The sequence below is a fragment of the Vombatus ursinus genome, unplaced genomic scaffold (genome assembly GCF_900497805.2).
Source record: "Vombatus ursinus unplaced genomic scaffold, bare-nosed wombat genome assembly UNPS02009770.1, whole genome shotgun sequence".
Classification (NCBI taxonomy): domain Eukaryota; kingdom Metazoa; phylum Chordata; class Mammalia; order Diprotodontia; family Vombatidae; genus Vombatus; species Vombatus ursinus.
In genome coordinates this window covers 12,014,364-12,039,677 of record NW_020949548.1, presented here as the reverse complement: position 1 = coordinate 12,039,677, position 25,314 = coordinate 12,014,364, and the positions used below count along the sequence as shown (strand labels likewise).

At 43.0% G+C, this 25,314-nt stretch overlaps 1 protein-coding gene across 5 annotated transcripts in view; it reads right to left on the bottom strand.

The window, feature by feature from the left end:
• GALNT18 (polypeptide N-acetylgalactosaminyltransferase 18) overlaps positions 1–25,314 on the bottom strand; it is a 460,219-nt gene that overhangs the window by 26,576 nt on the left and 408,329 nt on the right. For 4 of the 5 annotated variants that reach the window (XM_027852665.1, XM_027852669.1, XM_027852667.1 and 1 more), the window contains one exon: positions 9,226–9,390. In XM_027852665.1, the coding sequence (XP_027708466.1) occupies positions 9,226–9,390 (165 nt within the window). Of the gene's footprint in view, positions 1–6,815; positions 6,897–9,225; positions 9,391–25,314 lie in introns of those variants that run through there. The other variant, XM_027852668.1, reaches the window with a different exon arrangement.

The following is a 25,314-nucleotide window of genomic DNA, read 5'->3' as shown; positions in this document are numbered from 1 at the left end:
CCTTAAACCACTATATAAATGGTAGCTATTATTATTTTCTCCATGTGCATGCCAGTCTATGTGCCCCTGTGTGTGCATTTATTTCCATGACTGTATTGCCAAATCTCTCAGCTGTGGGAGGAACCTCAGAGGTCATCTATTTCTTCCTGCCTTTGAATAAGAATCTTCTCTGTAACATTTACCATCATTCATGCCTTCACTTTCAACCTCCCATGACAGGGAGCCTGGGGCAGCCCACTGCGTTTGTGGACAGCTTGACTGGTGAGTTAGATTTTCCCTCACATCCCTCTGCAGTTGTCCTCATTCCTCTAGGTCTGCCCTCTGGGCCCCAAAAGAACAAATCTCATTCTCCTTCTACAAGGACATCCCTTAGTGTTTGCTGATGAATGCCAAGGGTGAATTGGGCTGTCCTTCTTGTATATATGGCTACTCGTGTGTGCATACTCATGTGTGTTTGTGTGTGCCTGTACCCAGAGATCAGGGCTTGGCTCTGGGGTATTGTTGCATTTTTATATGTTGGGGAACAGGTTGGTAGGCATCACAAAGCAGAAGATGCCAGCAAAATGTCCAAGGAGACAAAGATTTCCTGTGTCCTCATGAAAAATTGGCAGAGCTGACTAGCACGGAGAAGCTGGAATTTGCTCAAGAAAGCAAAACTCATCATGGGCTCTGGAGCTCCATGCTGTGCTCTGAGATTGTGTTATTTCCCCGTCTTTCCCTAAGCTGCTGGCAAAGTCACTTGAAGAGCCTAAGCCTACCTCGGTAAATGAAGGGGAGGAGGGCACGTCCAAACCTAGGCTCAGAAAGTCTGAGAGCGGCAAGAGAACCCTTAGAGGCCAGTCAGGGAATGGCATCAGGAAGGAAGAGACAGACATGGTGGCCACCCCCACAAGCCCTGGAGGCCAGGCCAGGTGGGGAGCAGCACATAGGCTGAGAAGGCACACAGACATCGTGCAGCTGGATGGATGCCTGCTTAAATGCCCGCCCCTAGGCAAAGAGGGCAGCACAAACTTGCATCTTGCGACCCTCTAATCCCAGCCCCTCCCTGTGGCCAAGCTTGCTTCCCTGGGGAGAAGTTCCCAGGCTTCCAATCCAATTCCTGAGTAGCGTTCTGCTTCCAAGCTGGCACCAATGCTGGTGTCTCCCCACAGCTTCCTGAGTCAGGGTTTCCTGGTATCATGAGTCTTTCACATTTGCAAGGTCAGTGAAATATTTCACACATGTCCTAGCCCAGGCTAGAGAAATATTCTACAAATATCCCCGCATGTTTTCTGTCTCTGTTCCCAACATGGGCTCAGGTTCAGAAGCCAGGTTCATTGTTAGTGCAAATCTTGTCTCAGATGCTTACTAGCTGTATGACCCTGGGCAAATCACTTGGCCTCTCCCAGGCTCAGTTTTCTCATCTATAAAATGGGGATTATCTATCTATCTATCTATCAATCTATCTATCTATCTATCTATCTATCTATCTATCTATCTATCTATCTATCTATCTGTCTATCTACCTACCTATCAACCTATCATCTCTCTATCTAATCTATCTGTATCTTCCTCCATTGGGAAATGCTTACTCAAAGCTCTTCATGGATTGAGAGTTCCTCACATACAATTGTAGACCCAGAATTCCAAACAGCATTAAGCATCATAGTCACATCTGTGCACGTGGGCAATCACATACCCATAGGATCAGAGATAGTAAATTTCTGATTATCCAAGATGAACCAAGGAAGCAGTGATGAATAAAATCTACACTTAATTCCCAAGCCTTGCTTTAGCTCTACCTATTGAATTTAATTGAATTCAATTCACATTCAGGTGGTATAGTTGATAAAGCCCTGGACTTGAAATTAGGAAGACCTGGGCTCAAATCCTGACTTAGATGCTTACTTTTTTTTTTTTGGTGACCCTAGGCAAGTAATCCACTTAATTTCTGTGTCTCAGTTTCTTCATTTGCAATTTGAGAGGGGGGAGGAGAAGATCCAATGTAAAGGTTTCTAATTTTCCTTCCAGCTCTAAATCTATGATCCTACAATTCTATGATATTTACCATGAAGTTGCCAAGTGCAACGTGCTGCTCTTGGACTCGGGGAGGTGTAAAGGTGTGTGAGGCAGGATCCTCTATTCTTCTATCTCCATTGTTTCCCTTGTTGATCTCACCTGTTCCCCCAACTCCAATGATGACCTCTACACAGACGAGTCCTGAATCTATGCCTCCATCCCTGAACATCATCTCACATTCCCAGTTGCTTGCTGGATCTTGAACTTGATGTATCCCAGACTGAATTCATCCTCCTCCCCACTAAATGCATATTGTCTCCAAATCTACCCATTCCTATTGGTGATACCGCCATCTTCCTAGCCACTCAGGCTCAAAATCTTAGCGTCCTCTTTGATTCCACCCTCTTCCCACCCCTACATCCAATCACTTGCTGAGTTGCCTTGTTGAGTTTTTCTCCATAATCTCTTCTGCATTTACCCTCTTCTCTCTATTTTTCTGACCCTAAGTCCGGTCCAGTCCTTCTCTCCCTCCAACTTGGACCATTGGAACAGCTACCTTATGGGTAGTGATGACTGGAATTTCTACTTTCACCAATCTTAAGAAAACAGGATCATAAAATTTGGAGGTAGAAAGGATCTTCAAGATTACTTAGCCCAACCTACTCCTTTTACAAAGACATTCAAACCTAGAGTTACCCAAGGTCATACATTGGTGAAGTTATAGGGCCAGGATCTTCATCCTTCATCCTATCCTGGGTAATCTTTCTAATGCATAGCTCTGATCACACCACTCCTCTACTCAAGAGCCTTCAGTGGCTTCCTATTACCACCTGATCCTGGTATTCCAGACCCCCTGAAAGCTGACTTTGACCTTTCTTTCCAGCTTTCTCTCACACTATTCCCTCTGTGCACTATTCATTCTCAAATGGGCTATTTGCCTTCCCTACGTGTCATCCTACCCTTTCCTGTCATCATGCCCTTGCTTACACTATTCTTGTTGTTTAGCATGGGCAGCCCTCTGCCTATCAAAATCCCTCCCTTCCTTCAAGGCCTGGTTCACATGCACCTGACTCCAGGAAGGCTCAAAGTGGTCTTCCCCTTCTCCCATTTGTCCTACACTTCTGGTTTTTCCTTTGCACTTCTTACATCCTGCCACGTAACATAGTGCTTTGTGTGTACATTGTGTTTCCTCCTAAGTGCCTCAAGATAAGCTGTAGATCTGAATAGTTTTGACTGCTCTGCTCAGGAGGTTTTAGCGTCTCCTATTGCTCCTAGGATCAAGGACAGTCTCAGCCTAGCATTTGAAACCCTTTACAGTCAGGTTTCTACCGATTTTTCGACTTATTTCACATGAATCTTCTTCAATCTTTGCTTCAGTCAAACTGGGCTATGAGCTTTTCTTCAAATTCAGCATCCCATTTCTGCTTGCCTGCCTTTGGCCAGACTATCCCCATGCCTTGAATGATAGCTAGCATTTATGGTGCTTTAATATTTATATAATGTACATCATTGGATTCTCACAACAGCCTTTCGATGTAAGTGCTAGTTTGTTATTGTTCAGTCATTTTTCAGTTGTGTCCAACTCTTTGTGACTCCATTTGGAGTTTTTGTGTCAAAGATACCAAAGTGGTTTTCTATCTCCTTCTTCAGCTCCTTTTCTACAGATGAAGAAATGAGGCAAAACAGGGTCAAGTGACTTGCCCAGGGTCACACAGCTAGTAAGTGGTCTGAGGCCAGATTTGAACTCAGTAAGATGAGTTTTCCTGATTCTAGGCCTGGCACTTTATTCACTGAGACACTTAGCTGCCCCATATGCTAAACCCCCAATTTGCAGATAAGGAAGCCAAGGCAAAGAGAGGTTAGTAACTTACCCAAGGTCATGTGTTCACCTAATAAATGTTTAAGGCAGGATCTGAACTCAAGTCTTCCTGCTCCAGATCTCACACAATCCATTGCACCATCTGTCTGTCTTTACATTCCTTCCTCATTTTGGCCTCTTAGAATTCTTAGGTTGCTTCATTGTTAGCCCAGTTCAGGTGCTAACTCCTAGGAGAAGACTTCCCTGACCACCAAATAGATAGTTGGAAGCCACTGAAGGTTTTAGAGGAAAGGAATGATGGAATTAGTTTGGAAGCATCACCCAGGAGAACAGGAGGCCAGTTAGGAGCCAGTTCCTTGTGGACAGGGAATTTTTCATTCTTATCTTTGTACACAGTGCTTGGCACGTAATAGGTGCTTAATTTATGCGCGTTGATTGATTGCAATGGTCTACCACGAGCAGGGCTCAGGGCTACATTTGCATCAGCACACTGGCTGCCTGGCATTTTTCCTCCTGCTTGGGGCCCCGCTTACTTTCTCATGTTAGGTAACAGATGGGAACAACATTTTGGAAAGGCTGAGGAAATCCATGGGAAATTTGCAGAAGGCTGTGACAATACTATCAGTGAGGATATGATCTGGTAGACATCAGTAGGCATTTCTGATAGGCTTTCACAGAGAAAAGCTCACTGTAGCATCCCTGAATTCATAAGCTTTGGGAGGGAGTCTGTAACTCGATACACAGAGTCAGCAGGGTAGGAATCAGCTCAGCCACTGAAATCCCATCTCCCACATCAGGAAGTTCTGCTGCCCTTAGCAACAGCCGGGAAGTAGAAATGTCTGTTTTTCTTAACTAGAAAGAATTCTGTTCCTCTCCAGTGATACTGCCCAGAGCAGGGAGGCTGGAGATGCCCAGAGGGCAATGGACACCCTTCAACCTTCCACCTGCGCCCTAGAGTGATGCCAGGGGGATCAGGTGCCACTTGAGACTTTGTCTTTAAGTGTCCTCAGAAGAAAACGTGGCCAGTACTCTTGGCCCCCAGGCTTTGGCATGTGAGCCCATCCTAATTAGCACCATTAAATACAGTTAAAGACACAGATATGCTTACCTGAGGAGCCCAGGGAAGAAGAAGGGCCCAAGGGATTCTGTCCTACCCCTTTCATGGGCTCAGAGAAACAAAGACATAGCCCCTGATTTTTTTATAGTAATGGTTACAAAGCATTTTATTATCCCCGGATGAAGAAAATTATATTCATTGAGGGGAAGTGAACTTGTGTGGGGCCATGCAGGTAATAAATATCATAGCTGGGACTTGAGCCGAAGTCTCCTCACTCTGAGTCCTACTACGCTCATCCCAGGGCATTCTGCTACCTATGATACTATAATTAAGTCCAAAGGCTTGGAGGACTACCATCTGCTAGCATAGTGTTACACACTCAGTAGGTCTTTAGATGAACAGAATTGAGCCAATCACCAACAAGCTTTTATTAAGCACCTACTATGTATCAGACCCTGCCTTAGGCACTAGGAATACAAAGGTAAAAATCAAATAGCCTCTACCTTCGAGGAACTTACATTTTATTAGGGGAAAGAACATTAAAATAGAAATCTATGTATAAGTTTTGTATGTGTGTTTGTATCTGGATTTATAGTCCTGGCACTTGCCAGAGGTGGGACACTATGTATGGGGAACTCAAGAGAAGGATGTGAAAAGCCCTCTTCAAGCAGCCTTTCCACACTGGAGATATTCCTGTTTATCTGGAATACATTAGAAGGGTTGTTTGGCCTGGAAGGAGAGGGATGGATGAGATATCCTCTGCACCCCCAGTTCTATAATTACATGGTATTTTGTGTCTATGTTCATCATGTTCTGTCTGGCACCAAACATGTTGTGGGTCTTCTGACCCTTAAACAGCAGCACATATCCTATGACATAGAAAGAAAGAGGAGTTGAGGCAACTAGGGATGTTTAGCTTGGAAAAGAAAAGCCTTGGGGAGATGAAATATCTGTCTTTACGTGGATGAAATAATGATTAGAAACTATAGATAAGCAACATGTTACCATGGGAGGGAAAGCACTGGATTTACGGTTGGCAGGACTTGGGTTCAAATCCTATCCTTTCCTTGCTATGTGATCTTGGGCAAATCACTCTCTGGACTTCAGTTTTACCTTCTGTAAAATGAAGGGCTGAACTAGATAACCTCTAAAATTCCTTTCTGGTCTGTATAAATGATTCTAGAAGTAGATTTGGGCTCAATAAAAGAAAAAAAAACATACTAACAACTAGAGCTGTCCAAGAATATAGAATAGGATTTCCCAGCACTAGAAACCCAGGGACCATAGACATAGAGTTGGAAGTGACCTCAGAAGCCATCTAGCCCAACCCCCTCATCTTTCAGATGATGAAACTGAGTCCTTGTGACTTGCCCAAGGTCATGACTTGCCTTGTGACTAAGTGACTTGCCCAAGGTCATAAAGGAAGAAAGACTCAAAGCTGTAGTTTGAACTCAGGTCCTGTGACTTCAAATCCAGTGCTCAAAGGTAGGATTTGAAGCCAGGTCCTTTGACCCCAGTCAGGGTTTTTCCATTGTATCATTCTATTTCCATTCAAGCAAAGACCAGATGACTACTTGACAAGACTATTGTAGGAGGGATTCCTGTTCAGATACCACCTTCACTGGATACTTTCTGAGGTTCTAGGACAGAAATAAGAGAGCAATGGATTCCCTGGTCTGAGATATTTCAGTCAATGGTAACATTGCTCCCAAGCCTACAGGTTTGTGCATTTGGAATCTCACATGTACAACCTGATGGTTCTGCCTGGCACTTTGGATGGTCTAAGTGAACAGGCTCACATATAGAGAGGAAAAACCCTGACCTCAGCATCATAGAACATGAGTTCATATCCTTGCTTTGCCAATTTTCATCTAGAAAATTAAGAATTTATAGTTGTAAGTCCTTTGATCCAGCAGGAAGGAGATGCAGGCTGCTTATGTTCATGTGACTCAATCAGGAAGAAACCCGAGCCCACAGGACCATTGGAGTTTGGGCCATGGATCATGTCTTGCCTGGAAAAGGCTGGAAGATATTGATGGTTAGGCAGTCCCTTGGGGAAGGGGAAGGGCATCTCTATCTGGAGCAGAGGAGGCAGTGTTAGGTGGACAGTAAGATGTGCTGAAAATCTAGGCAAGGTTTGTACCTGGTCATCTGCAACATACCAAGATCCTTGGGCTAAGATGGGAAGGAAGAATAGGTGCAAGGGGTGGTGGTGATGGTGATGGGCTGATGATGGCGGTGGTGGTGATGGTGATGGTGATGGTGGTGGTGGTGGTGGTGGTGATGGTGATGGTGGTGGTGGTGGTGGTGGTGGTAATGGTGATGGTGGTGGTGGTGGTGGTGGTGGTGGTGGTGGTGGTGTTATTCAGACCCAAGGGAATGCCAAGGGGATTAGGAAGTCAAAGTTGATGTATTAGGGAGCTCGTTGTTTATCTGACTCGACTTGATTCTATAATTCTTAACTGACACTAATTGGTTTGTATGCTTGTTTGTTTTTGTTTATTTGGGGGGGGGATTGGGGGCAGGTGTCCCCTGCCTCTTCTTGGCGGTAATGTCCCCAGATAACTATGATCAAGGTTTGCCAAGCTTCCTGATCCAGCCACTCCCATCAGGCTTTGGACACACACACCATGAAATACAGGCCCAAGGATAATCCAGGTTCTTAACCTGGGGTCCATGGACTCCCAAGAGTGTCTGTGGATAGGTTTCAAGGGGTCCATGAACTTAGATGGGAAAAACTACATTTTTATTTTCACTAAAAATTGGTTTCCTTTACTATATATCTTGTATTATTTTATTTTTACATTTAAAATTTTTATTCTGGGAAGGGGTCCATGGACTGCCAAAGGAATACAAAAACCAAAAAGAGTTAAGAATCCTTTATCTGTTGTGTTGGTAAAGAAAAACTAAATACAGGAGCATTGCTGTAGGGTCCCTTAAACCATAATGTCTGGGTTGCGGTTTCTTTGACCCTTTTCATTATGTATATAAGGATATGGTTTCACTTCTTACAATTTGAAAGTGCAAGTGCTTCCTTCCTCACTCTCTGGAATGTAAATGAATTGATCTTCCTTGCTAGAAAATATATACATGCCTACATGCATTTAGATGTCGCTATATTAATAATGAAGGCCTTTCTCCTCTTGTTAGGATCTTTGTGCATTAGCGGTTTATTCCCTGTGCCTTAGAGACTCTGAGTTAGCATTCATATAGAGACTCTCAAGGGAAGAAAAACCATCAACTTCTCTCTAAGGCTTTGGATCTTTTCTTGAGGATCCTATTGGCACTAACCAGGAAATTTACAACTGGCAACTGTCCTGTATAACTATACCATTTTATTTGTTTGTTGGGATGACTAGGTGGCATAGAGTCAGGAAGCCGGAGTTCAAAGCCTCCTTCAGACACTTAATAATGTAATCTTGGCCAAGACATTTCATCTCTCTCTGCCTCTGTTTTCCCATCTGTAAAATGGAGATAATAAGAGCATCTACCTCACTAGGCTGTTTGGGATCAAGTGAGATAACATGAAAAGCACTTTGTAAAACTTGAACCATTATTTAAATGGTACGTATTATTATTTCTTATTTTCTCTTTCACTCCAAAAACCAGCTGAGAAGGTCTTCCCCTGTGTCTCCAATGACAATTACATAAGATGTGTCCACCTGGACCCAAATGGTTCATAGCTAAGATCGTCCAAAACTCCTTTGCTACACAATCTTGAGTAAACTGGGGAATGTTTGAGTTTGACAATCTCATGCCACTCAACAAATTACTTTTCTCAAAGATCCCAAAGTGTAGATTTGGTTGAAGGTAATAGATGATACCTCATTTCCCACTAGTACTATCTTGGAAACACTGAAAGGAAGGAAGAAGCCTAACATAGGTGAGAGATGGCACTTATCTTGCACAAAGGAGAAAGGAGGGGAAGCTGTCACATCATAACCACAATCTGGAGGCAAACTGGGGGACCACAGCACCCCCTTTCTGGGGTGGTGTACTGGCCTCTGGACAGCAGTAAAGACTATCTGATAATAAATTAATTTTTAACATATAAATCTTAGGCATGGGCTTTCTCCTTTTTTCTCTCTAATGGAGTTGCTGGGTTGCCATATAATCACTCATTTGGCCAGTCCGTTAAACCTCATGCCGAGGACCACCATTGTATAACCTCCCATGCCTATTCCCCTTCTAGTCTTCCTGGGTAAGTCTTTTCATTCTCTGGGGCTCTGAGAAGGGGCCAAGAGTATCGACCAGCTTGGATGTACTTAGGTGTCCTGTTGGTCAGGGGGTGAAACTCAGTTCCCAAAGAACCTAGGATACGTCAAGGGCAGTGGTTGGGAAGGGATATTACCTGAGAAAAGTGCCAGTGAAGCTTCATTCTTTTGGCTTTGGCATAACTGCATTCGATGAGCCGTGGCCGACTGTTCACATCCACCAGGCACCTGTTGTCGTCATCATCGACAGTGGGACTCAGGACGCCTAGCTGGAGCTGCTGACTGCTCGTGTAATACACATTCTGGAAGGCAGTGATACACAGAGGGAGAATTGAGTTTGATAGCATCCATTCCCCTTTGCAGCCAAAGGAACAATGAGAGAAATCACTTTCTTTCTCTGGGCTTCACCTTCTTCCTCTGTAAAATGAAAAGGTAGGTTGCAATGATCTCTCTCCAAGGTCCTTACAAGTCCCATATCCAGGAACACACCACCACAATATAAAAGAATGAATGTTGGAGACCTTGGATTTAAAAAAAAAATACTTTCAGTGGGACAGAGAACCCTCCCTTTCAAACTCAAAGATTAAGGGATTGTAGATGATCAGGAAGCAACTTATGAGACAAAAGAGGAAAATCAGGTCCAGAGGGGGAAAGTGACTTAAAAGAAGATCTCCTGACTCCCAGGCCAGGGATCTTTCCATCAAACCTTGTCTTCTTAAGGACCTGTTCCCTTCAACCAATCAATCAGTTGAGCATGTAAGCCAGCAAAGATTCTTGAAAATATGAAAATAGCATTTATTTAGTACTTACCACATCCAAAGCAGTAAGCTAAGCCTAGGGTTACAAATGCAAAAGCAAGACAAGCCTTGTCCTCAAAGAGCTCAAATTCTAATTGGAGGAGACAACACATATAGGATAATTCAGTTGCAAGCCAGATGGAAAGGCCCTACGGTCCTTAGTGTAGAGAAGCAAAGCAGATGTCAATGCATCTTCTTTAATGTCATTCCCGGTTAACCTATTGATAGCAATTCATAAGAATGACTGACCCCCTTTTCCACAGGGGTGGCTCCCTGCAATAACGATTGTGGAGACCAGGAAGGAAGCAGGGACAATGATTTGGAGGGTTTTGGGAATTAGGCTCCTGAGCTTTCTCCATCAGGGTGTGAGTGGAGGTTGTGGTAGTTTGACTTACTGGGCATATGCCAGACACAGTGTTAGGCATTAGGAATACAAACATAACACATTCCCTGCCCTCAAGGAGCTTACGTTCTGTGGGGGAAATAATGTGCAAAGTGAATTCTTGCTTTCAGCACTTCCTGAAAAACCATTGAGGGTGGTTGGGACAACCCACCCACAAAGACAACACAGCCCTGGGCAATCTTTATGACTCTAGAGGCCAGCTGACAAGCACTGCTAGTTTTTCATTCACAGCAAACTTGGATGGAAAATACTTCCTGCTTAGAACCATGATTTACTTTTCTACCAGAGAGGTAGAAAACGTCAGAATATGTCAGGAAAGGCAGAGTTGTGGGTTTGGGAGGGACGGTAGAGATTACCCAGTCCAACCTCCTAATTTTACAGTTAAGGAACTTAACACCCAGAGAGGGGAAGGGACTTAGGGTGATAAGATCACAGATTTAGAACCTAAAGGGATGTTATAGGCCTTCTGGTCAAAGCCTCTCCTTGTACATATTAGGAAACTGAGGCCCAGAGAGGTTAGGTGACTTGTCCAACATTGAAAAAGTAGCAAATGTCAGAGTTAGAATTTAAACTCAGTTCCCATGATTCCAAGTTCAACACTCTTACCATGCTCCCTCCTCTAGTTGGCCAAGGTAATGGCAGAAGCAGAGTAGGGAGTATTCTTCATCAACCAGCCTATTTAAATGCCTGAGTTCAACCACAGGCACTTAAGTTTTCTAGCTCCTCCACTGGGGTAGGGAGGATAACTATTGTTACTTTTAGGACATTAGAGCGGATGGAGAGGATTTTATTATTTTCAAGAATCTGAAGAGCTGTGTAGTCAAGCTCATTCCATTGGAACTCATCTCATTGTTGGCAATTAATGCAAGCGTTATCCTCCTCCTTCTATATCCTCAACCTTCCTGCCCTGAATTCTACCACCTCCAGAAAGCCTTTATTGACTAAAGAGAGAAGCATTAACCTCCTTTGTAAAATAGGGACAAATAATCCCCACCCAGCATCCCTCACAAGGCTGTTGTGGGCCTTAAATAAGTAATGTAGAGGAAAGTGCTTTGTGACCATAAAGTGCTATAGGGATGTAATATAACAACAACTGACATTTCTATGATGCTTTAAGGCTTACCAACCTTTTCTCTACATTAGAGAAGAGCAGGGTAGCAGCCAGAATGCCTGACTGGGAACCAGGAAGAAAGACCTAGATTGGAATGCCACCTCTGATACTTACTACCTATGTGATGATAGGTGAGGTATTTAAGCTGGTAGAGCACATTTCCTCATCTCTAAGTAGGATCATAGATCTAGAATTAGAAGAGATATTAAACTGAGTCTATCCCTCTCATCTCCAGATGGTAAGCATTTATTAAGTTTCTATTATGTGCCAGGCTCTGTGCTAAGCTCTGAGGATTCAAAGAAAGGCAAAGGGGCAGCTAAGTGGCTCAGTAGATAGAGCACCGGCCCTGGAGTCAGGAGGACCTGAGTTCAAATCCAGTCTCAGACCAAACACTTGACACTAGCTGTGTGACCCTGGGCAAGTCACTTAACCCCAATTGCCTTGCCAAACAAACAAACAAAAATTAAAAAAAAAAAAGGCAAAGGACAGTCCCTGCTCTCAAGAAACTCAGAGTCTAATAGGGGGAAATATAACAAGTGACTATGTAAATAACTATGTATAAATCATATATGAGGAGACTGAGGTTCAGAGAGGTTGCTGTAACTAGCCCCAAACTAGCCCAAAGTAGGAAGTGATGGATCCATGGAGGGCCATAGATTTAGAGCTGGGAGACTTTCCAAGTCATCTTTGAAAGCACAAGAACCTTAGATTAGAATGAGGAAAACTGAGACCCAGAGAGGTTAAGGTCTTTCTCCAAGGTGGGAAGAGTCAGATTCAAACTCAGATCCTTTTTGAGTCCAGATTGAAGCTCATTCCCCACGGTGGTTGAGAATGAAATGTTAATGAATGTCAGTCAGCCAGCTGGGATTTATTAAGGGCCTACTGTGTGCCAAGCACTAAACTAAGCACTGGAAATACAAATACAATAGAAAGACAGCTCCTTCCCTCAAGGAGCTTACACTCTAATAGTAGAAGATAACACATTAAAGGACTGAGGCACACTGGAGAGGGAGAGGTATTTAAATATTGGCCATCATAATTATATCAACTGATCCTTATAACAGTCCTCAGAGGAAGCCCAAGCAATCATTATCCTTATTTTTCACATGGATCACAGAGTGTATACAATGCCTGGCACATAATAGGTGGTTAAACACATATTTAATTAATTGAAGATCAATAAAGTAAGGCTCCAAGAGGTAGTGACTTACCCAAGGTCACACAGCTGATTAGTGGCAGATCTGAGACTTAGGCCAAACTTCTGGCTCCAATCCAGGACCCTTTCCCACTACACTGGTGTCTCCCACCCAATGGGCACATTTATCTTTAGGTTCTTGGATGAAATATACATGGATCCTTTTCCTAACACGGCCTGATTCTTGGGGGTACTGAGTATCTTTCTGTCTCTATGCCTGAGGCCTATTGTAGGTAGTCATAGAACAATAACAATAACAACAACAACAACTTAACAATACTAATAACAACATTTATATTAGTGTTTCTTGAACTGTGGGTTGTGATCCCATAAATGAATGTGGGGGTCGTGAAAAATTTGGTGACAGTAAAAGGTTTCTGATCACAATGAATTAATGACCAAAAATTGACCAAAATTAATGACCAACAATTAATTAAAAATCAAACACGTAATGAATCTGAGGTAACTCTGGCAGTGCTTGCCCACATTGCATTGAGCAACTTCACTACAGCCTTGGTTTGGAACACACAACACACACTTTTTGTGCTGCACATGCCTTCACACCACACAAAGCCAACGAACATTGCCAGAAACACCCAGGCTCAGATTTGAGACTACTGTATGTTATGAATTACGGTGTTTTTACTGTACACACAAAATCGTTAAATGCATTTTGGCTTGAGATTAGGACAGAATTTTCAGCAATTTCTGAAATGGCCCTAAACATACTTCTGCTATTTTATACTATGTTTTTATGCAAAGTGGCATTCTCAGCATTGACGATTGATTATAAAATCAAATATTGATCAACTCTGAAAAACATTGAAGATGCTCTATGTACTACAGTATCAAATATTCTGCAAGATTTAATTCTTTGTGTAAAAATAAACAAGCACATCTATCTCATTAGCATGCAAATTTGCCTTTGTCTTTAATGAATGGTAAAATTATATATATACCAAAGAATTGTTTTAAAATAAATTTCTTTATTATTTATTACCAGTAAATGTATACCTATTTTATATACCTATTTGTATACCTATTTTATATACCTGGGGTCCCGTAAAAATTTATCAGGCAAAAAAGGGTCCTGATTAGAAAAAGTTTAAGAAGCCTTGATTTATATAACTTAAGGCTATGTGACCCAGGTCTTCCTAATTCCAAGTCTAGCAGCCTATCCACTATGCCATGATAACCATTCAGTTCCCCCTGGAAAATCTCTAAGTGGCAGAGAAGCTGCTAAGCTGGTAGAGAGAATTATTAACCTGGAGCTCTCCATCCCATGAAGTCACTGTCTGGACTATATTTTTAAAAAGAGAAGGGGGTTGTAAAATACATTATATACAGTGCTTCATTTGAGCCTTAAAAGAGCCCTGAGGTATTTAGTACAATTATCCCTATTTTAGAGGTCATTTTGTTAACATGTATTAAGTACCTACTATGTGCCAGGCCTGTGCTAAGCCTGAGGATGCAGAGAAAGGGAAAAGCATGGTCCCTGCCCTCAAGGAGCTCACATTTTAATGGGGGAGCCAACATGCTAACATGTATGCAGAATGAATGGGAAGGAACCAGTGGTGGTGGTGACTGGTAGATGAGGCCTGGGAAAGGCTCTTGTTGAAGGTAGAATTTAAGCTGATTCTTGAAGGAAGTCTGGGAAGCCAGGAGACAGAGGTGAGGGCGAGAATGTTCTAGGCATGGGATTTACTGAATGCAAAGGGCACGGGACTTGGAATTTCATGTGCAGGAGTAGTAAGTAGGCTGGTTGAGCTGCATCTTGGAGGATGAGTCAAGAGTAAGAAGACTGGAAAAGGAAGGAATGGGCCAAGCTATGAGGAGCTGAAAATGCCAAACAGAGCATTTTACATGTGATCCTGGAGGCAATAGGGAGCCATTAGAGTTTAATGAGTAGGGGCAGGGGTGGGGAATGTGACATAGTCATTCCTGTGCTCTAGGAAACCAGTGCTAGAGAAGTAAGACAACTTGCCTGAGATCACAGAGGTGATATGTAGCTGAATCAGGGGTCTGATCAGCTCTCCTGATTCCATGTTCAATGTTTAGCCCATGGCACCATGCTGCTTCTCTGTAGGTAGAGTTAACTGGGTTGGGAGGTCATGGAGTTTCTGATCCTGCCTAAAGGGCTGCCTCTAGTTAGAAGTGGGCTTAAAGGGCGCACCACCAAGAGCTCTTTCTTGGGCATGCTCTCTGAATGCTGCAGACAGAGCAGCTAAGACTGGAAATCTGATTTATCTGCTCTGAAGTATTTAGTGGAGAAGACTTAGAGAGATGGCCTAGGGATTTCCGACACGGTACATGTGTTACCACAGCAGCCCGTGGTATTAGAGAGGTAGGAAATCATAATAAAGACAGGCAGTGGTTTGTTATTTAAATAATAACCACCCAGCACATCTTGTATGTAATTGAGTGTAACTATGAACTGCAGTGATACAGAAAGAAAGGAGCCATGGAGGTTCCATGAAGTGATCACTCACATCTCAGAAGCAGCATTGGCAGTGCAAGGCCTCAGTAAATAGGGTGAATATGGAAAGTAGATGTTGTCCCAGATGCCCAATTCTCCTTCCCCACAGGCCTTTATTAAGCACCCACGAGGCTTCCTGGGTACCCCACTCCTTACATTCCAGTCAAAAAGGGACACTTGCTATTTCTTAAAACTGAAGCTCTATCTCTCACCTTTGTGCCTTTGCATAGGCTGTCCCTCATGCCCGAAATGTACTCCTTAGTCACCTCCACCTCTTACAATCCCTAGCCTACTCTTTAGGGCTCAACTCCAGCTCTTCCTTCTCCACATATTCTTACCTGAACCTTGGTCATTGGCATACTCACCTTACTCAATTCATATTGTAGTTATTTATATGTTTAAATGTTGTATTACCACTCCTTCACCCCAGTAAAATGTAAACTTCCTGAAGGCAAGGATTATTTTATATTTTGTCTTTGCATGCCCAGTACCTAGGAAGTACCTTGCATTTCATAGTAGATTAATAAATGCTTGTTGAATTTTTAAGAGGTATGAGCTGAATCTCATCACTGAGTCACTACCCAAGTTGTGTGGGCTAGGAGTAAGAAAGGTCTCTAAGATACTAACCTTTGGATAACAGGAGCAAAACTGGAGCAGCTAGGGCTTTGCCCTGCTCATAGGACCAGGCCTACTTCCAGATGACAAAGCAAGTCCTACCACCTAGCCCTTCTAGGTAACCCCCAAGTTAGCCAAACCTTTTAGGGGGTCAGCAAGATCCCACTTGTTGAATAACAATGAACACCAGCTTCGCTGAAAAGGCTCTGACTTTTGAGGGGACAGAAAAAAGCAAATAAGACCAGTTAAAACAATAATTCCTTTCAACTGATTCCTTTTTCTCTGACCTGGTCAGACTGTACCTGGAGGATCATGTTCATGTTTGGTCATCATATTTTAAGAGAGATATGGGTATGGTAGAGAGTGTGAAGAGGAAGGCAGAAGGATAGTGAAGGGTTTTGAGTTCATGGCTTAACACTGGTTGAAGGAACTGGAAGTGTTATCCTAGAGAAGAGATATTTGAGGGGGACATGAAAACTGTCTTCAAATATGGGAAGGTCAGTCAGTAAACATTAATTAAACATCTGCTATGTTCCAGGTACTGTGCTAAGGGCTGGTAATACTACAACAACAACAGTGAAAAGAAAAGGAAATTCAGCAGCTGCCTTTAAAAAGCTTACAGTCTAAAAGGGGAAGACGTTACAGTTATCCCTTCCACATTGCCAGGGTTAGGGACATGGTGCCCTGTCATCTAGAAAATCTATGTAAAATTTTTTGGCCCTCCTATCATGCCAGAGAAGAAGTTTGAATTATAATGGTATTAAGAGATAAAATATATTGATATTAAACAAGGCTATAGATATATTTTATGCATTTCTGAGTTTCTGAACTCTTTCTGCATCATCTACTGGCCTTCACGTGCCATCTGCGGCTTCTGCAAAACTCCCCCAAAATTCCCATTTAATTTCTTACGCTGACCCACAACATATCAAAAACTCGATGGGGAAAGTTGGGATGTGGAAGGAATAACTATGCAGACAAACAAACTCTGAAGGGGAAGGAGAAAGAACTCAGGAAGTGTGTGTGTATGGGGTGACATGATCTTGAAGTCCAGAAGAGCACAGCTGAGCAGGGAGATGTGGAAGAGCCATGAGGCTTGCCTTCCTTGTCTACAGACAACCGAAGGTGGGTGCAAGTTATGAAGGGTAGTTTAGACTTCTTGTAAGAAAAAACTGTTTAGAATTAGAACTTTCCAAAAGTAAAATGGACCACCCTTTGCGAGGCAGGCAGCTCCTTCTTACTTGAGGCCTTTAAGCAAAGGCAAAGGACCACATGTGAGGTATGTTGTAGAACGAAGTTCTGACAGGTATTGATTGGACTAGTTGGTCTCTAAGTTTCCCACCGGCTCTGAAATCGTGGGATTCTATTCCCCTGGATGGAAATACCAGTCAAATCATACAATCTCTCAGACAAAAAGGACCCTATGGTCCAATCTACTGCATCATGCAGGAACCCCTTTTACTGTAGACATCAACAAGGTTTCATCCAGTCTCCTTAAATATTTCTAGTTAAATAGGAAGCTCAATAGTTTTAAAGAAATAGGAATAAAAACATTATAAAGAAAAATAACTTTAATACCAGGGCCAGAAATTTAGGAACACCTCAGAAGACCAAGCTACATCAATTGGTACATTTTTTTTAATCCATAAGCAAAGCAAGTAGACAGAGTAGGAGGAAAATTTGTATTTCAAAGGAAAATTAGAATATTTTTGCATCAGTTGAGATGCCTGGTCCTTCTGGTATTAAAAAAGACTTCAGTGCAATGACTAATCATAAGTCTAGAAGATCAGTAAGGATACATTCTACACACCTCCTCAAAGAGAAGTGATGGACCCAAGATGCAGAAGGGGCCGTATATTTGGATATGCCCACTACGTGGATCTGTTTCGCTTGACTATGCTTATTTTTTTCCCATGGGGAAGGGTTGGAATTTGATGGAGGAGAGGGGAGCTATGGATCAAATCGCCCCAAACAGAAGAAAACAAAGGTAATAGAAACATTTAAAAATGCACAGAAGGGAAGAGAAGGAAGTTAAAAGGGAAAAACCAAAAGTAGGACGTCTTTCCAAGTAATGCAATGAATTTTACGTTATACATATTTACAATATGTATACATGCATGTGTACAATAGCATGCACATACATACAGTACACATATTATATGTATGTATACACATGTACCTATAGTATGCACAGACATATGTGTACATGCACATATATTATACATATATTTCCATATATAAAGCAGAATAGAAAAAGAGAATTTCATACATGAGACTGAGAATCTCTGCTATGCACATAGTTTTTAAAAATATTCACGTGTTACTTTCAGAGCTATCCTGTTAAGCACTGGGGATATAACTACAAGGAAAAACAGATGATATCAGTCTTCGAGGACCTCCCATTCTGATGCGAGAAATTATCAATCAAGGGAAGCCGAGGAGTGGGCTGTGAAGGGATAAGAAGGGGGAAGGCTGCTGTCAAGGAAGTGGAGAAATCATGAGAGTAGGAAGTGGAGCTAGGAGTGATGGGATCATGGCCTGGGTGCGTCCCAAAATTGGGGTCTGGGCCAGGGACTCAGGAGAGAAGGCCTTGGAAAGAGAGCAGCTCCAGAATGAGAAGGTTGCTGCTGGGAAGGGAGTGGAAAGGTCCAGGAGTGAGTAGAGTGACACAGCTGGGTTTGTCTCAAAGGGACATGGCTTCTCAATCTTTGTCCAGTTCTTGGCTTCTCTCTCAGGTACTGCTGGGTCTAATTCACTGCAGTGATTCTCCAGGGATTTTGCATTTGCACCCAAAGACCTTTGAGCTCTGGTCATGAGAGCTCACAGGATTGATTCTCCCCACTTTCTACTTTAGAAAAGAGGAAATGGGCACCCAGAGGGGTGAAGTGACTGAATTTTGGTCACACAGCAGCAGCTCTGGACTTCAGGCTCGAGCCCTCTGATTTCCTTTTTAGCCAGGACTCTTTGTCTGCTGTGTGAGACATTTTGTTTCCCATGGAAACAGAGCCTTCAGAAGCAGATAGATGGAGAGAGAGATAGAGAAAGAGAGATGGCAGATACATCATTAGATAAGCAATGTCCTCATTAGCTAAAAAAGAAATGGTTCTTGAGAAAGGAGAATGGCTGCCCTGGGAAAACTGAGCTGTGGGAGAAAGCCTTAATGGCACACACAGCTGGTCTGAGCCCTGCGCTGACTAGCCTAGCAGTTCTGCTCTCTCCCCGGCCCTCCTTGTTCATCTCTCTCTCTCTGTCTCTCTCTCTGTCTCTGTCTCTCTTTCTGTCTCTCTCTCTGTCTCTCTGTCTCCCTCTCTCTGTCTCTCTCTGTCTCTCTCTGTCTCTGTCTCTGTCTCTCTCTCTCTCCTCTCCCCTCTTCCTCCTCCACAGCCCTCCTCTAATGAAAAAAATGGTCTTTGTTGTGAGCATGGTAACCCCTGGCTCACACTTAATCTGGTGGCATTGGAGTCATTCCTTCTGCAAGCAGGGCTCTGCCAGGGCGAGCCCTGAAGAAGATTGATGTAAAATTCATCTTTCCCTTCTGCCTGTGTTTCCTGCCCTTCCATCCAACAACAGTGGTCCATGCCAAGCCATGGGTCTGTATTTGCTTGTCTTAGCTCAGTGTTTAGGGGTACTAAGTCAAGCAAGATCAGAGGCCAAAATGGGTACCATTTTTGTTTCCCTAATTATCTCTTGGTCTTGTAACAAGGACAACAATAACAAGCATTTTTTAAGCGGCCTAATGCATCAGATACTATACTGAGTACTGGGTATAAAAGAGAAAAAGGCCAAATCAGACCCTGCCCTCAAGAAGCTTATATTCTAACACAGAGACAACATGTAAATAACTATGTACATACAAGACATGTACAGTTTAAATTGGAGATAACCTCAGAGGACAGGCAGTAGCTTTAAGGGGGACAAAGAGGCAGAGATGAGGAGGGACAATATTTCAGGCATGGAAGACAGTCAGTAACGTGAGCATAATTGCAGATGAAAGTCCACGCTTTTGGACTTGTGGAAAGGTGAGCTATGAACAATAGCTGGCTCCTAACTCCTCCTACTCCCCCCAAAGTGTCTAATATTAGGTAGCTATGTGGCATAGTAGTAGAGTTATCTGGACTTGGAGTCAGGAAGACCTGAGTTCAAATCCTGCCTCAGACACCTACTAGCTGTGGCCCTGGGCAAGTCACTAATCTCCCTCAGCCTAGTTTCTTCATCTGTAAAACAGGCATAATAGTAGCATCTACCTCATGGGATTATTATGAAGATCAAATATGTAGCACTTTGCATTAAAGTGCTATATAAATGTGAACTATTGTTACTTATATAGCTCGTATGTGTTTTAACTTTTGCAAAGGCTTTTCTTCATGGCAGTCTTGTGACATGGAAAGCACAAATATTATTATCCCCACTTTACAGATGAGAAAAAAGAGTCTCAGAGAGATGAAACGATTTTCACTCTGTCTTCAGTATTTGGCTACAGGGCGCCATCCTTCTTCCATCACCCAGGTTCCCAAGCAAGGGAGGAATTATCCTCAACTCTTCACTTTCCCCCACCTCTTCAACCTATCTCTTGTCAGTAGCTAAGTCTTGCTGATTGTACCTCTATAACATCCTTACATCCGTCCCATTTTCTCTAATTACACCACAATTCCACTTATCAGGGCCTCATTATCTCTCACCTGAATTATTGCAATTGCCTCCTAGTGTTCTTTCCTCTCCCCATCAGAGTCCTTTCTCTCCCTAACCATCCTCCACTCCATGGCCAAATAGATATTACTAAAGCACTGACTTAACTGGGTCACTCCTCTGCTTAAGAAACTTCATTGGCTCCCTATTGCCTCCGGGATCAGATCCATACTCCTTTGTTTGGCACTTAAATCTCTTCACAACCTGTCTTGATCCCGCCTTTCTAGACTGATTACATGTTATTTCCCATTGCACATTATCTATTAGAGACAACTTGTATCACTAACTCTTCCCCAAACTCAGCATTCCATCTCCCCACTTTTGTATAAGATATCTCAAATGCCTAGAATGTTCTCCCTCCTCACCTACTCCTGAGAAGTCCTGGTTCCTTTCAAGGCTTAGCCACCATTTCCTATAACAGTCCTTTCCTGATTCCCATAAGTATGAGTGCTCCACACTCTTGACATAACTTTGCACCAGGACAGTGAGGTGGTACAGTGGATAGAGCACTGGCCCTCGAGTTAGGAGGACCTGAGTTTAAATCTGGCCTCAGACACTTACCAGCTGTATGACCTTGGGCAAGTAAATTAACTCCGATTGCCTCAAAGAAGAAGAAGAAGAAGAAGAAGAAGTAGAAGAAAGCAGTAACTTAGTATATATCTTGCATTTATTCATCCGTGTATCTATTGTTTCCCCATCCCACCCTCAGTAGAATGTAAGCTCCCTGAGGGCAAGAACCATTGCATGTTTGTCTTTGTATCCTCTGTGCCTTAGCATAGTAGCCAACATTATAGTTTATTCAAATGAATTAAATTCCCAGTCACCCATCAGAGACAAGATTCAAACCCAGGTCTTTTGACTTACTTCTGTTTCCATTAGGCCATATTGCTCCCAGAACCCATGCTGCCACTGCCCTCTGTTCCTGCTCCTCTGGGCCCTGTCTTCCATGCCTATTGCCCCTTATACTCATTTTTATCACCTTTTCCTCTAGATCTTTCTATCATCTCTCTTCCTTCCTTCTATCTTAGTCCTCGAAGTCCTTCATCAACTCCTGTGGTCCCCAAATTACAAGGAAGGAGATTTTGGATCAGTTTAAAGACTAGTATATCACTAATATCACTTGCTGCCAGAAGTACAAAGGGCTCATGGGCATAGCCCTGGAATCTCTCTCATCAGTCCTTGCCAATGTCTCCTTCCCTGGTTCTAGTCCTTGGTGAGGGCATTCTGACATTCTGTATGCACTTCTCCCCTCAAACAAAAGTCCCAACTTTCCTGGGGGGTCTAAGATCCAACGGGGACCTCTAGGCCCTAAATAGATATTTGTTGAATGACTATAATGCAGAAGTAAATCCGATGGCCTCAAAGATCTCTTCAAGCTCTGGTCACTTTTGGCAAATATTTCAAGGAGCACAGCAGAAGGATTAGACTTAGTATGCTTGTAGAACAATGAGTGGGTGTAAGAGAGGGAGGCAGAGTGTTAGTAATAACTTCTTAGCAATTAAAGCTATACAAAGATAGAAAAGCTCACTTGGATAGGTAGGGAGTTCTCTGTAACTGGAGGTGTTTAAATGAAGGATATGTAACAACTTGTAAGAGATGTCATGGAGAGAGAATTTACAATAGATGACTCCTGCAGAGTCTATGGCTGAAGTTTCAAAAGATTTGGAAATAGGTATTGGTTCCTAAGCCCTGACAGCATGGATGAGGCATCCCTGGGTCTCTGAAAGTCCAATTAACCTACTCTATCATGGAAGGACTGTCCCTGGGTGACCATTCATTGTCCTGATCTGCCACAGTGTAGGCTAGACCAAAGATTTCCTTCAAAGAGGCCAATGGAAGATCAGACAAGCTGTTTATCTGGGGAGAAAGAAAAGAGTTCTTCACTGGGCTCCAGAGCAGAGTGAAACTTTTGGGACATGTCACATAGAGGCTATGAACACTGATGAAGATGTAGGATACACATGTTCCTATGATGGATACAGACTTTTGGGGGATTTAGGACTGGAAGGCCCTCAGAGGTCATCAGGATGAGGAGCTCTTAAGGTATGGTCCATAGATTCCCAAGGATTCTGTGGATAGGTTTCACGGGGACTGTGGACAGGAAAGCAATTACATCCTCATTTTCACTAACCTTTGGTTTCCTTTGTAGTCTTATACATTTTATTTTAATTATTTAAAAACATTCTGAGAAGAGGGCTTTGGCAAAGGGGGCCAGGACATAAGTCAAGTCAAGAAGCATTTATCAGGTGCCTAATATGTGTCAGACACTGGGCTATGTGCTGGGGATATAAAGAAAGGACAAAAAAACCTCCACAAACAACTATGTACTCGCAAGATGTAGACAGGATAAATTGGGGATAGTTTGGGAAGGAAGGCACTGAGATTAAAGAAGACTGGAAGAGGCTTCTTGTAGAAGGTAGAATTTCAGTTGAGACCTGAGGGAAGTCATGGAAACCAGGAGGTGGAGATGAGGAAGGAGGGCATTCCAGGCATGGGAGACAGCCAGAGAACATACCCAGAGTCAGGAGATGAGAGTGTCTTGTGTAAGGAGCAGGTCAATGTCACTGGATCATAGAGTATGTGGAGGGGAGTAAGGTCTAAGAAGACAGGGAAGGCAAGAGAGGGCTAGAACTTTAAAAACCAAACAGGATTTTATATTTGATCCTGAAGGGTATAGGGAGACATTGGAGCTTATTGAATGGAGAGGTGACATGGTTAGACCTGTGAAAGATCACTTTGGCTTTTTTTTTCTTTTTTTTTTGTGAGGCAATTGGGGTTAAGTGACTTGCCCAGGGTCACACACCTAGTAAGTGTCAAGTGTTTGGTTTGAGGCTGGATTTGAACTCAGGTCATCCTGACTTCAGGGCTGGTGCTCTATCCACTGCGCCGCCTAGCTGCCCCGAAAGATCACTTTGACAGCTGAGTGGAGAATGGACTGGGGTGAAGAGAAACTTGAGGCAGAGACACCGGGAGGCCATTGCAATCCTCCAGAGATGTGGGGATGAGGGTCACGACAGCATCAGAGAAGAGAAGGAGATGAGATGTTATGAAGATAACAATGATAGGACTTGGTGATTGATTAGATATAGGGGATGAAAGAGAGTGAGGTATTAAGGATGACAACTAGGTTGTGAGCCTGAGTGACAGAGAGGACAATAACAGGGACTTTAGGGGAAAGGTTTTGAGTTTAGTTGTGTACATGTTCAGTTTAAGATGTCTATGGGAAATCCAGTTTGAGATGTGAGACTGGAGGTCAGGAGAGAGGTTAGGACTGGACAAAGAAAGGTCAAGAACCCATAATCTACAGCAATCCTTTCATTTCACTGAAAAGGAGATTAAGGCTAGAGGAGGTTAAATGACTTGTCAAAAACCTCACAGTTACTAAATACCACATTTGAACATAGGACCCTTAGATTCCATTGTTGTTCAGTAATTTCAGTCATGTCCAACTCTTTGTGACCCCATTTGGGATTCTCTTGGCAAAGATACCGGAGTGGTTTGCCATTTCCTTCTCCAGTTCATTTTACAGATGAGGAAACTGAGGCAAACAGGGTTAAGTGACTTGCCCAGGGTCACACAACTAGTATGTATATGAGGCCAGATTTGAACTCAGGTCTAACTGACTATAGGCTCAGCACTCTATCCATTTCATTACCTAACTGTCCCTTAGACTCTCTATCCAATGCTTTTTTTTTTTTTTTGGATTGTTTGGTTTTCCTATGGTGCCACAGTGCTCTTGAAGGCATGATTGTGATTCCATTTTTAAAAACAAATGAACATATTAGGTACACATGAGTTAGAGAAATCTACAAAGTGCTTTAGGGCATGGAACGTGCAGAGTCAAGTTCTTGGTTCTCTGTTTTTAGTTTTGTTTTTTAGAGACAAGATTTTCTCTCTGTGGGAGCCCAAGCCTTCCAAAGAAGATGGACCAAGGTGGTGGAGCTGCCTATTGGCCTTGCGGGCTTGCCCTGGGATGAAAAGGAACCAGAGAGAATTCTGACTCTAGATTTCTTATGAGAATGGGGTAGGTTGGACAAATTCTAAGTTCTTCTCAAATAGTCCTAGCTAGGGGGGCAAATACTGCTTTACTAGGTTCTAGGAAAAATATAACTCTTAGAAGAAAAATGAAATTGAACTCATGATGGCCCTGGGGATGTTGGCTTTCCCCACTTGAATCCTGATTGCTCTCTCACAAATCTCCCCCTCTTTCAGGAAAGAGTTGAGCTTCCCCCTTGGGAAACTGCCTTCATGCACTTTAAAGAACAGTTAATATTTGGCTCTTCCATAGGAGTCTGCTAATCTGAGTGGCTTGGAAATCCCGGCAATTGGGTCTCCTTCACGGCAGCAGGCACAGCAGCCCTATAGTAGATGCAATAGAAGGAGTATGACCAGTGGGAATCTTAAAATCTGAGGGCTGCAAGGGAACACAAAGGACATCAAATGTGACCCAGACCTGAAGAGAAATCCTCTCTACAATATCTCCAACAAGTAGACATCTGGCATCCCCTTGAAGATCTCCACTGATGGGGAATTCACTATCTACTCCAGAGCCTGTTCCATATTTGCCCAGCTCTTTTGAAGCATTTCAGTAAATGGGTTGTGTGGGTTGCACTCCAACATGGAATGACCGTGGAGAACTCTTCTACTTTCTTGGAATAACTTTTCATTCCTTCTCCAGTGCTACTGAATGACTCTGTCCTTGTGACAACCCACTCAAAAGAGACAGAAGCCACCCCTCTTTTAAGGCAGTGCACAATACTGCATGATCCTCAATAATCAAATTTTACAAGTTCCAAAAGTCTGAGATCAAGCTGGCCCAGATGAGAAGCAGGTCAGGATGCAATTGTCACCTTGGATAAAATGAGAACCAGAGAGGATTGGGACTGGGAGAAGTCACCCACCCAGAATGTCAGGAACACTCATGACTCAGATCTCAACTCTAC